Source organism: Narcine bancroftii, chromosome 2 (assembly GCF_036971445.1).
Source record: "Narcine bancroftii isolate sNarBan1 chromosome 2, sNarBan1.hap1, whole genome shotgun sequence".
NCBI lineage: Eukaryota > Metazoa > Chordata > Chondrichthyes > Torpediniformes > Narcinidae > Narcine > Narcine bancroftii.
In genome coordinates, this window is record NC_091470.1 from 44,847,150 (window position 1) to 44,859,857 (window position 12,708).

General features: G+C 40.1%; 1 protein-coding gene across 1 annotated transcript in view; it reads left to right on the forward strand.

Annotated features, from left to right (window-relative positions):
• Positions 1-9,489, forward strand: part of trmt61a (tRNA methyltransferase 61A) — a 50,771-nt gene extending 41,282 nt beyond the window's left edge. The window contains exons 3-4 of the mRNA XM_069916500.1: positions 3,149-3,415; positions 8,817-9,489. Of these exons, the coding sequence (XP_069772601.1) occupies positions 3,149-3,415; positions 8,817-9,139 (590 nt within the window). The 3' untranslated portion in view covers positions 9,140-9,489. The remainder of the gene's footprint in view (positions 1-3,148; positions 3,416-8,816) is intronic.
• Positions 9,490-12,708: the final 3,219 nt, after the last annotated feature.

The window sequence follows — 12,708 nt, forward strand, 5'->3', positions numbered from 1 at the left end:
ACTACTTTCACCTTGCTGTAATCCTGTGAACTAGGTCCTTGTACCTCCAGTCTCTCCTGTTCTGCCAGTCACTGTGTAAGTTCTGCCCTGGTTTAACTTCCCAAAATGCATCACTTTGTACTTGTATGAATTAAATTCCATCTTCCTTAAGTTCCCTGTGAATCTAGAACCTTTCTTTTAACCTTAGTAAACATTCTAACCACTAATTTGAGGAAATAGCAGAGGCTCTGATGGTAATTTTCCAAATGTCATTAGATATGGGGATAGTGCCGGAGGATTGGCGCATTGCGCATGTGGTTCCGTTATTTAAAAAGGGTTCAAGGAGGAAGCCTGGCAACTATCGGCCTGTAAGTTTGACGTCTGTGGTAGGTAAATTAATGGAGAAAATTCTTAGAGATAGTACTTATAAACATCTGGATAGACAGGGTCTGATCAGGAGCACTCAACATGGATTTGTGGGAGGAAGGTCATGTTTGACCAATCTGATTGAATTTTTTGAAGAGGTGACTAGGAATGTGGATGAGGGTAGCGCAGTGGATGTTGTCTATATGGACTTCAGTAAGGCCTTCGATAAGGTACCACATGGAAGGTTAGTTAGGAAGGTGCAGTCTTTAGGTATAAATTTTGAGATAGTCAAATGGATTGAACATTGGCTGAAAGGGAGAGGCCAGAGAGTGGTAGTGGATAATTGTCTGTCAGGTTGGAGGCCGGTGACCAGTGGTGTGCCTCAAGGATCTGTATTGGGCCCATTGTTGTTCGTTATATACATTAATGATCTAGATGATGGGGTGGTGAATTGGATTAGTAAATATGCAGACGATACTAAGATAGGTGGAATAGTGGATAATGAAGAAGGTTTTCAAGGATTGCAGAGGGATTTGGGCTGCTTAGAAAAGTGGGCTGAAAAATGGCAGATGGAATTTAATGCTGATAAGTGTGAGGTGCTTCATTTTGGTAAGAAGAATCAGAATAGGACATATGTGGTAAATGGGAGAGCATTGAGGAATACAGAAGAGCAGAAAGATTTAGGAGTAACGGTACATCGTTCCCTGAAGGTAGAAACTCACGTGAATAGGGTGGTGAAGAAGGCTTTTAGTATGCTGGCCTTTATCAATCATTGCATGGAATATAGGAGTTGGGAGGTGATGTTGAGATTGTATAAGACGTTGGTGCGGCCTAATTTGGAGTTCTGTGTGCAGTTCTGGTTGCCTAATTATAGGAAGGATATAAACAGAGTGGAGAGAGTGCAGAGAAGGTTTACCAGAATGTTGCCTGGGTTTAAGCATCTGGAGTATGGGGAGAGATTGGACAGATTGGGTCTTTATTCTTTGGAGCGTAGAAGGTTGAGAGGGGATTTGATAGAAGTATTTAAGATTATGAAAGGGATAGACAGAATGGATGTGGATAGACTATTTCCGTTAAGAGGAGGAAAGATTAAAACAAGAGGACATGAGTTAAGAATTAAGGGGCAGAGGTTTAGAGGTAACATGAGGGGGAACTTCTTTACTCAGAGAGTGGTAGCTGTGTGGAATCATCTTCCGGGAGAAATAGTGGCGGCGGAGTCAATTGTATTATTTAAGAAAAGGTTGGACAGGTATATAGATGAGAAGAAGATGGAGGGTTATGGGCATTGTGCAGGGAGGTGGGACTAGAAAGGGGTGTTTGGTTCGGTGCGGACTAGAAGGGCCTAATGGCCTGTTTCCGTGCTGTAATTGTTATGTTATGTTAATTTGAGTGTCATCTGCACACTTGCTAATCATGTCACTTATACTCTCACCCAAATTATTAACATAGTGCAAACAACAGAGGACCAATGCCTGCAGCATATCACCGGTCTCCATTCTGAAAAATAACCCTTTACTACCACTCTTTGTCTCCTACTACCTTGTGAATGAGCATTATTATTTACACCGACTGGTAAAGTCCATTTTTATGAGATCCACCCACCTTGCCCTCATCAGTCTCGGTCACCTCCAAGAAATTCAGTCATATCCATGGGACGTTATTTTCATCATGCAAAGCCTTGCTGACTATTCCTAATCAGTTCTTGCCTTTTCAAGTAGAAATAAACCCCCCCCCCCTCAAAATCCCTTACAGTAACTTTCTCATTACTGATGTAAGGCTTACCAGGCTTGTCCCAGCCACTCTTTGACACAAGTAAATGCACATGTCGACAAAGATTTTTCTTCTTGAACACCTTTGAGTGTATTTTCTGGATTTTGAGCTGCTAATCACGAAAATCACTTTTAAAATTTTCCTATTGCATACTGTTTTTTAGATACAACCTATTTCGTGATTTCCTGGCATATTAAGTATTAATATATTCCCCACAAAGCAAGTTGTTTTGGTCAGTCCAAGCATACCTGGGCATGCACTCAGTGCAGTTGCTCTGTAAATTTTGTCTTAGATCTGGGCATGCTTTGTCAAGATAAATGTAGACAGGCTATAAAAGCAGCTCACATATACAGATGCTGTGCATTACATTGATCTAGATTGAATGCACATTGATGCACATGTTCTTCAGGCAATCGCATAATGACTGTACTTAACAATGGCATTTATTGTCCTCAGGAATATTCAATACACAGAAATGTCTTGTCAATGTTGCAATAGTTATGATGCATTCTGTTACATTTGTGGTAAGTATACACTTAAGACTCAAGGACGGAGCATGACTGTACTTATTAAGAAAGCCTATGAGCTCTACCTTGGTTTTAAAATTAGTGACCAAGACAGACCCTGAGCAACATGTTATGCAACATGTGGAGACAACCGGAGAGCTTGGTTCATCATTATTATGTGATTAAACTTGTTAAGGTCTATCATAATCCCCTTTTTTTTTCAGGAAGCAAATCTTTTGTTGTCCAGTGATATTAGCTTTCCTCTAATCTTCCAATTCCTCACCTATGGCTAATGAAGTTATAAAAGTCACTGCCAGGTCCCTGGCAATCTTCTTTCTTTTTTCCCCCATAACACGCTACAGTTCAATACCCAGATATGCTGGAGAAACTCAGCAGGTCATGCAGCACCCATGGGAAGTAAAGGGTAAATAGCGATTTGGGCCTGGGCCCTTTGTCAGGGAAAAAATATTATTTTCATTGTGTAAAATATACTTTTATTGTTCTAATAATCTTTTATTTTGTTGTAGGTACAGGAAGTGGTTCTCTTTCCCATGCAATCATTCGGACAATTGCACCGACAGGCCAGCTATACACTGTGGAATTTCATAAACAAAGAGCAGAAAAAGCTGAAGAGGAGTTTCGTGATCACAAGGTAGATCATTTGGTTACTGTAAAAACACAGGACGTTTGTAAAGAAGGTTTTGGAGTTACCAATGTTGCGGACGCTGTTTTCCTGGACATTCCATCACCTTGGGAGGCTGTTAGATGTGCAAAATCTGCCCTGAAGATAGAAGGTAAGATAACAGAATCAAAAATAGAATTCTCAGAATTATTATTTCACGGTCATTAGCAATGTCAATAATACTATCTTTAAGGAAGCCACAGCTGAGGACAAAGGTTGTTTTGAAACCAGAGCAAGTGATGCTGGTAAGTGGGATTAGAGGAGGGTACTTGGATCAGTGCGGACTAGAAGGGCCAAATTGGCCTGTTTCCATGCTGTAATCGTTATATGGTTAAAAGGGAGCCAGAAATTGTTGTTTAATGCTGAAAACTACTTGTATGATCTCACTAGTTGCAAGCAGATTGTGAGTGAGTGATGAAATTGTATAATGGATTCTCACTCAGTTGTAATTCATTAAATATTGTTAACTTGATACAAAAAAAAAACATTTTTCCAAAACTATGGGAGAGAAATGTGGAATAAATTTCAAGTTTGAGCCAAGTAACTGGAATGCGAAATGAAGTCTCCTGCTCCTGAAGCACATCTCTAGAGAAACAAATTCATCTTGACAGAGTACTAAATTCTTAAATGCATCTCTTTTCACCATGGAGCTGATATAAATGCAAAGCTTTGCATCAGTTTCCCCCACCCTTTTACCTTTCTTGGTTCTCAAATCCCCAATGTCCTCTTTTCCAATCATCCCTAAGCACCTGAGAACTTGGATCCTCCAACTTTCCATTTTTAATATTGTCTCTGTAAATTAGATATCTCATCGTCTAATATTGATCCTGATCATGTTAGTGGAGCTTCATGAAGACAGTGTTTTGTCTCCACAGTGGGGACTCTTAGGCTAAAATGGTCTGTTACTGTGTTGTATGTCTAAATTTAATAACATTTAAAAGTAGGATAAGGATTTATTGTTCCGAACAAGTCATGAATTCGGTGTTTGCAGCAGCATCTTAGTGTAAATAATCATATTGTAAACATGACTATAAAAATAATACCAATAATAGGGCTCAAAAAGTGAGGCAGTGTCTTTGGTTCATTGATTATTCAGGAATCTGATGGCAGCGGGAAAGAAGCTGTCCTTGTGCCGCTGGGTGCTCATCTTTAGGCTCCTGTACCTTTTCCCTGATGGTAGCAGGGTGAAGAGGGTGTGGCCTTGGTGGTGGGGGTCTTTGAGGATAGAGGCTGCTTTTTTAAGACACCGCCTCATGTAGATGTCCTCGATGGAGTGGAGTCTGGTGCCTATGATGTCACAGGCTCAGTTAACAACCCTCTGGGGTTTAGTCTTGTCCTGAGAGTTGGCGGCTCCACACCAGGCAGTGATGCAACCAGCCAGAATGCTCTCCAAAGTACACCTGTAGAATTTTACGAGTGTCTTCAGTGACATACCGAACCACCTCAGACACCTCACAAAGTATAGTCACTGATGCAGCTTCTTTGTGATTGCATCAACGTGGAGGCTTCAGGACAGATCCTCAGAGACGTTGACTCACGGGAATTTGAAGTTCTTGACCCTCTCCACTACTGAGCCCTTAATGAAGACTGGATCATGTTCCCCGACTTCCTCCTGAAGTCCACAATCACCTCCTTGGTTTTGTTGACGTTGCGTGCAAGGTTGTTGTTATTACACCATCCAATGAGCTTTAAACAACATAACTATCTACCTAGGTTTTGTCGTTTTCAGTTCACCTTTCCTATCCCCTCCCCAGCTGACTCCACCAGCCTAAATTTTTTTTCATATTTTTCCCTATCACCTACCAATCTTCATCTCAACACTCCCCTCCCCCATTCAGTTCTACTCTTATCATCTTCCACTTTCTCTATGTCCTCAATACACTGGCTATCTACTCTCTACATTCTCAATCCTGATGCAGGGTTTTGAACCAAAACATTAACCATCCTTTTCCTTCCATAGATGTTCCTCAGCCCGCTGAATTCTTCCAGCAATTTATATTTTTTTGCTGCAGATACCAGCATATGCAGTTGATTGATTCTCCACTTTTTGGGATGGAATCAATGAAATAATAGAAAACTGCAAATGTGATATCTCTCCTTGAAGAAGAGAGACAAAGAATGTGAAACTATAGACAAGTTATCTTTGCGTATTGTGGTGTCTATAATCAAGGAGGAAATGGTTTGTCATTCAGAGAAACTTTTTCAGGCCAAGTCAGCAGGATGTTATGAAAGGAATTTGACAAATTGACTGGAGCTTTTTGAATTTCCAAAAGGCATTTGACAAGGAGCCACAAAAGGTATTTGCAAATAATACCTGATGTGATTGATATGTATGCTAATGTGGATTGAGTTACAGGATGTCACACAGAAGAATAAGTGTTTCTTTATTGGTCTGGAAAACTGTAACTGTAACTGGTAGAGTGCCCCAAAGATGATTATTATTATTTATGATCTAAATGACTCAGAGGAGGGGACAAGTTGTAATATTGCTAAGTTTGCGGGTGACATGAAAATAGGTGGGAAGACGTTGTGCAATGTGGAATCTGCAAAGGTAATAGATAGTGGAATGAGTGGCCAACATGACAAATATGTTTAATAATGGAAAGTTTGAAGTTACGCAAGAAGAATCAAAAGCAGACTTATCTAAAAGGAGATGGATTGCAAATGAGTGAAGGACAGGATATTCAGGTGTGATGTTCATAAATTGCAAAAGGTTAGCTGGTAGGTACAGCAAGTAGATAGGAAGGCAAAGACTGCACTTGGAATATTGTGTACAGTGGATGCCTTATTTAAACAAATATTTGAGGCAGCCAAAAAATAAGGATTTACTTGTCTTAATCTTGGGATGAGAGAGCTTATGCTATGTATTCTTTGGAGCTTACAAGTAAGGGATCTGATCTTATTGAAAGTAATAGATAATTTGGGGACATATTAAATGATGAGATGGCTCCACTAGTCAGAGAGTTGTCAACTTAGGGGTGGAATCACAAGATAACTGGGTATAATTTACAACAGGACTGTTCAGGAATTTCTGATGTTAGAAGAGTTGAATCTCTTGAAAATTCCATCCTGAAGGTTGTGATCACTGGAGGAGAGAGATAAATATTTACTGGCACAGTCGAAGAGTTGATGCCTGGGGCAGATCAAGTATATTGAAAGGCAAGCTTCATGGGCAGGGGGGTGGTTTTGGGGGGGGTGGGGCGAGGGGTTACTCCTGCTTCTATCAAGTATTGGCATCCAAAATGAACCAAGTGTTTACAACTGAATGTCTGATGACTTGGTGCTCAATGAGAGCTGGATTGATGTTGACAAGACTGGTTTCTGTAAGGTCTATGCAGGCATTGAGGTAGCCATAAAATCAATTTTACATGTGTGAGAATAGTCATATTTATTTATTTGACGGTACAGAATGATCTATATTAAAGTATGGGGAGGTGGCTATGAGCTAACAATAGAAGTGTTTGGCATTCCTACAAGCACTCAGATATTGAAGAATTTATTAAATAAAATGTGTGAATCTTCAAGTTAGAAACATCATCAAGTTAGTGGTTTTCAGAGGTGGTTCTTTGTGAACCCATTATGTTGTATCATCTTGGATAAGTTACTACAGACATTACAGATACCCTCTGGTCTTCTGTTAAGGAGTTAGTTTGCCAGTGTGTTATCTTCCATTTCAAATTTAAATTTAAGAGTGAAGACAGTATGAATTTAAACTGAATGCCATCTGGTTGCCTTTAGCAATAAACTTTAAAAGATAATGGGAAACATTTTGCTTGAATCTGAGCCTTGACTTCTTTTTGTCCTCAGTCCAAATGATATGTATTGATCCACTGTGTCAATGTATCTGCAAAAATATCTATTAATTTGCTGGTGAAGCGGATAGCGCAACACCTTTACAGCACCAGCGATCGGGACCAGGGTTTGAACCCTGCGCTGTCAGTAATGAGTTTTCCCGGGGGGGGGGCTCCGGTTTGCTCCCACTGTTCAAAACATACCAGTAGGTGTAGGTTAATTGGGTGTAAATTGGAGGGCCCAGACTCATGGGCCAAAATGACCTGTTACTGTGCTGTATGTTTAAAAGTTTTATTTTAATTTTTTAATAATTCAAACAGGATTATACAATAATTATAAATATCTGATATTTGGTAAATTGTCATATAAACATTCTTGGAATTCTATTAAAGCAAGGTTTGAAGAATACTTCACACTTTGGAATTTGAAAATATTTTAAATGAAGATGCGATTGTATCTGGGAAGATAGAAATATTTCCTAAAGTTCTATTGGGCTTGAGGAAATATTGCTTTTGAAACAATATTAACATGTGGTAGTTCCATAAAGTTGTAGACAAGATATTTTCAAGTAATAAGCCATGTCTGCTTCATTGAATTGGAGGTGAGTAAAATTGTATCTAGTTTGAAGAAACAGTTCAAATGGAATTTGACTAAAAAGCCAAGGATTTGTTCCTTGTTCTGCTGTTACTGTTAATCCTTGACTGATTGATTGATTGGACTTTGTGAGAAATCTCCCTTCATCAGCCATCGTGGAAGGGTGATTTTATGGATGAACACAGGCAAAAATATAAAACTTAATTGTTGTGACTGGTCTTTTTACTAATTAATGATCAATTAATTCAAAAGGGAGCACTTTTAATGCACTTTACATACAAGAATTAACAAAGTGATATGGACTATTAAAGTGTTGGGTCATCCATGTTGGAACTAAATGTTAATAGGGAAATATGAGGGTTATACCAAATTAAAAATAACCAAAAAGGAAAATGGATTTGTATCTTTCAACTTGGTACAGTTGTTCTACAGAAGTTGTCCTTTGTAATAAAGCCCTAGTTGGATCCATTCTGAAGTATTGCATTTTTTGTAAGTAATGTTTTGGTTCTATAGTCTTGGTTTTCCTACAGAGTATAAGAATATTGTCTTGTTTCTTTGACCAAAACTGTTTAGAAGAAACATTGTGATCCCCAGCACATTGACAATGGAAGGTTTAAATACATCTTGTATTTTTTTTTATTGATGAAGTCTGTCATAAATAAGTGAGTTTTGTGCATACACCAAGGATTTTGTCAGGTATAGTCTTCAATTATGCTGCTATATACTAGCACCCTTTCCTGTTCTTTCTCAGTCCTGATGCAGGGTCTCATCCCAAAACACCAACATGCCTCCATGAGAGCCTGCATGATCAGCTGAGCTCTTCCTGTGTTCTGTGTTTGTTCTAGTAATTGGGTAGCTGTCCAATCCACAAAACTACTCTGATTTCCAACAAATTGAGTTGCATTTGCACCATATCAACTTTCCTCTTCATGTAGTATTAGGTTGTAGGAAGACTGGGATGCATTGGTGGAGGGGTAACAAGATGAAGAATCCCACTTGCCACAATCTTGTATAAAGGGTAAAAAGTAATATTTTTGTGTGCATTTTAAAAGAAAGATAGGAGAGTAATTTTGTATTCAATGAGCAAATTGATAATGCTTTGTTTTAATTTTTTTATCCCCATGCAGGTGGAAGGATCTGCTCTTTTTCTCCCTGTATTGAACAAGTTCAACGCACCTGTCTTGCGATGACCGAGCAGGGATTTATCGATATCAGTACAATTGAAATTCTTCTTCGGGTGTATGATGTCAGGACTGTGAGCTTGCAGCTCCCTGACTTTGGTGGAGACGAAAATAACCAGGTCACACCAGCTGACACTGTGAGCCAATCAAAGAGAAAGTGCTATGCAGATGCTCAACAGGGAACCACCCAGTTTAAAGGTGGTGCACCTCTCCGAGAGATGGCAGGTCATACTGGTTACCTGACCTTTGCTACCAAATCTCTCTCCTAGGGACAAAAAAAAGCTATTTATGTGCATTTTTTTTTTCTTGCCAAGAAAGTTTAAACATTAGAATCAATTCCACAGAGATACATTGATGTGTAATGAGTTCAATGGATGCATACCAAGAATGATGGCAAATGCTTATCATTTTAATTTTACAGAAACTATAGCTTACTATGAAAGAAATAGTTTTCAATTTGGTGCAAACTCAGTGCATGGGATGGAAGTGGAATGAGCCCAGTGGCATCTAAACCACATAAACTCCATGCTATATGTGGGCTTGTGGTATTAACTTTCTTTCATCAGTCACTTGTTTCTTGAGTTAAATAGATTTTCTAATAAATGTTTTGCATTGAAAAGTTAAGAGACTTGTGTTCGTAATAAAATTTGGAAATATTGTGCATCAGATCAGGCTACATACATAAAAGTGAAATTATTCTCAAAATGAATCACAATGAAGTACTTTTTTTTCTTTTGTATTTCTAACAATGCACAATAGAAAAATAGTTTTGTGTGAAACCATTCCAAGTTTCCTCTTGTTAATACAAATTGAAAATGTTGCCAAGGTAGAAAATTAATTGCTGATTCTATAATTTCCATGTGTAAATTAATATTGCAATGCAGATTACCCTGCTTTGTTTTGTTTAAACGTGAAGCTCAAAGAATCTTCAAAATGAACTAAACTAAAGGATTCGGTGAGGTGTTGGGTGGCGTAATTTGAACTAACTGACTCAGCCTTCCCTGGAAAGCAATAATCAGACTTTGAGAAACACAAATGCTGGAAATGCTGGAATCTTGAGCAGACAACGAAGTGCTGAAGGAGATCAGTAGGTCAGCCAGCGTCCATCGATAGAAATAGTCTTCATGAAATAGTCTTCAAAATGATGAGTAGTCATCATTACACTTACACGACCTTACGCGACCCATTTCTACTCTCGGATGCTTCTGACTTGCTGAATTCCTCCACCAATTCTTTGCTTGTGGAATAATTAGCAATTATCTGGGTCTTGATTTGCTTTAGCTTTTGTCTGTACTGGTCGACCTGGTAAGTCTGTGCAAAGAAGTGTTTCCTAATGTCAGCTTTCACCATATTTAAGAACATGGATCTAAAAGGACTGACAGTTCATAAGGTTTTACAAGTTCACAATGGACTCTAGGCAGCAAAGCCAATTTGTGCAATTTGTGCTCATCCTGTAGCCAACCTACTATGGCTAGCCTGCAGTTCTGTTAGATATGCTCCGCAGTAAAGACAAATGACTGATATAATAAACATGTACATAAAAGAAGGTTGTAAATTTGATTACACAAAATCACCCACCAAAACAATCCTATCCGTGGCCAAGAAAAGAACTGGTTGTCCATGGGTTTGGTATAGGTACACCACATGAAGTAAAGGAATATTTAAGAGGAGAGGTGGTTGAAAAAGTGTAAGAACCACTGCCTTAGATGTTTTGGAATTGCTGAAGATTAGCCAAAATATTAAGAAAACTGGTTCTTCAGATGCTATTGTATTAGATTTAAATAGTACAAAACTTTCACCCTTGTTATTAAACTGATATTTATTCTGATCATAGATCTACAGCAGAGACTTGGCACAAATACCATATGTACTCGTGTAATAGTTGATTCTTTCCCCTGCCCCCCAACCTTTTGGCCCCAAAATCATGTTTTCAGTATGACCCGTATAAAAGTTGACCCCACCCCCCCTAATTTTGGCCCCACTCACCCATCCAAGCTCCCAACACCCAACCACAGATCCTTGCCTTGGCCGCCCACCCATCCAAGCTCCCAATCCCCTGACCAACTGTCTATCTGAGATCCAGGTGCCCTGAATGCAGATTGTCACACTGGCTGACCGCCCAGCTAAGCTCCTGACGCCCCAACTGCAGTTCCTTGCCCCAGTCATCCATCCACCAGAGCTCCCAACATTCCAACTGCAGATCCTGGCTCTGGCGGCCTGCCCACCAGAGCTCCTGACGCCCCAACCGTGGTTTCTCACCCTGGCTGGCTGCCACTGGAACTCCCAACACCCCGGCCATGGATCCTTGTCCCAGCTGCCCACCCACCAGATCTCCTGACACCCCAACCACAGTATAACTCCTAGTCTCCAGTCACCAGCCCATCAAGAGCTCCCGACACCCCTACTGCAGACCCTCATCCTGGCTCCCCGCCCACCAGAGCTCCTTATGCTCCAGCCAGACTCTCTCCTGGTTCCTGGCCGCTTGTCCATCTGAATTCCCGATAACTCAAACGTGGATTTGCCTCTTGATCCCAGCCATCTGAGCTCCAGATGCCTTGAATAACACAGATACTTAGCACAGGCAAAAGTAGTTTACCCCCCACCTCCCAAATTTGACCTGAAAAATTGCACCCCAAAATTCAATTATTATGAGTATATATGGTATACAGATACCTTGTTGGATAGTTCAAATTTATTATCTTCCAGTTGTATACTGTAAGTACAACCCAACAAAACACCAATCTCCAGTCCTTTGTGCAAAACATGAAAACATACAACCAGACATAACACGAGTACAGACGCATGATACATATGCTGTACTTGTATACATATAGAAAAATAAATAAATATTGTTTAATAAATAGTGGTGTCTTGGACAGTTAGTATGAGCAGTTCATTCAGCAAACTTACTGCCCATGAGAAGAAGCTATTTCTCAGCCAAATGGTTTTAGCTCTGATACTCCGGTATCTCTTTTCCAATGGGAGTAGCTGCAAGATGCTGTTTGTGGGGTGGTAGCGATCCTCAATAATTTTGCATGCCCTTTTCAAACAATTATCTAGTTAGATCACGTCAATTGGGGAGGGAGTCTCCAGTGATCCTCTCTGCCACTCTTATGGTCTTGTGATTGACCCCCAATTCACTTCTCTACAGCAACTGTACCACACTGATATGGCCAGCCAGAATGCTCTCGATAGAGCTCCTGTAGAAGGTTGAAAGGATGGTGGCCAGTAGCCTTGCCCACTTCAGTCTTCTTGGGAAATGCAGTCTCTGTTTTGCCTTCCAGACAAATGATGAGATGTTGTGCATCCAAGATAGATCACTTATATAACCATAACCATATAACCATTTACGAAGTGGAAACAGGCCATGTTGGCCTTTCGAGTCCGCACCGGTTCACTCATTCTTCAGGATATTGTTGTTTGTGGACTTTGAGGAACGTGGTGCTCACTAGTCTCCACTACTGAGTTCGTAACATTTAGTGGAGAGTCATCGTTCCTAGTCCTCCTGATGTCAATGATCATCTCTTCTGTTTAGTCTGCATTGAGACCCTGGTTGGTTGGTGCTTGACGTCCTATTTTGCGGAAACTGCCAAAATGTTTGGCCTGGAAGTCAGCCTGAAGAAAACTGAGGTCCTCCATCAGCCAGCTCCCCACCATGACTACCAGCCCCCCCACATCTCCATCGGGCACACAAAACTCAAGCCCATAGTATTTAACTTGCTGTATTTGAATTAATCATATTGTTAGATCCCAACCAGCATGGATCCATTCCAAAAAAACTTGGCTTCACTCTGCTTTTGCTGACTTTAAAAGATAAATCCTGCTCTATATACAGTTC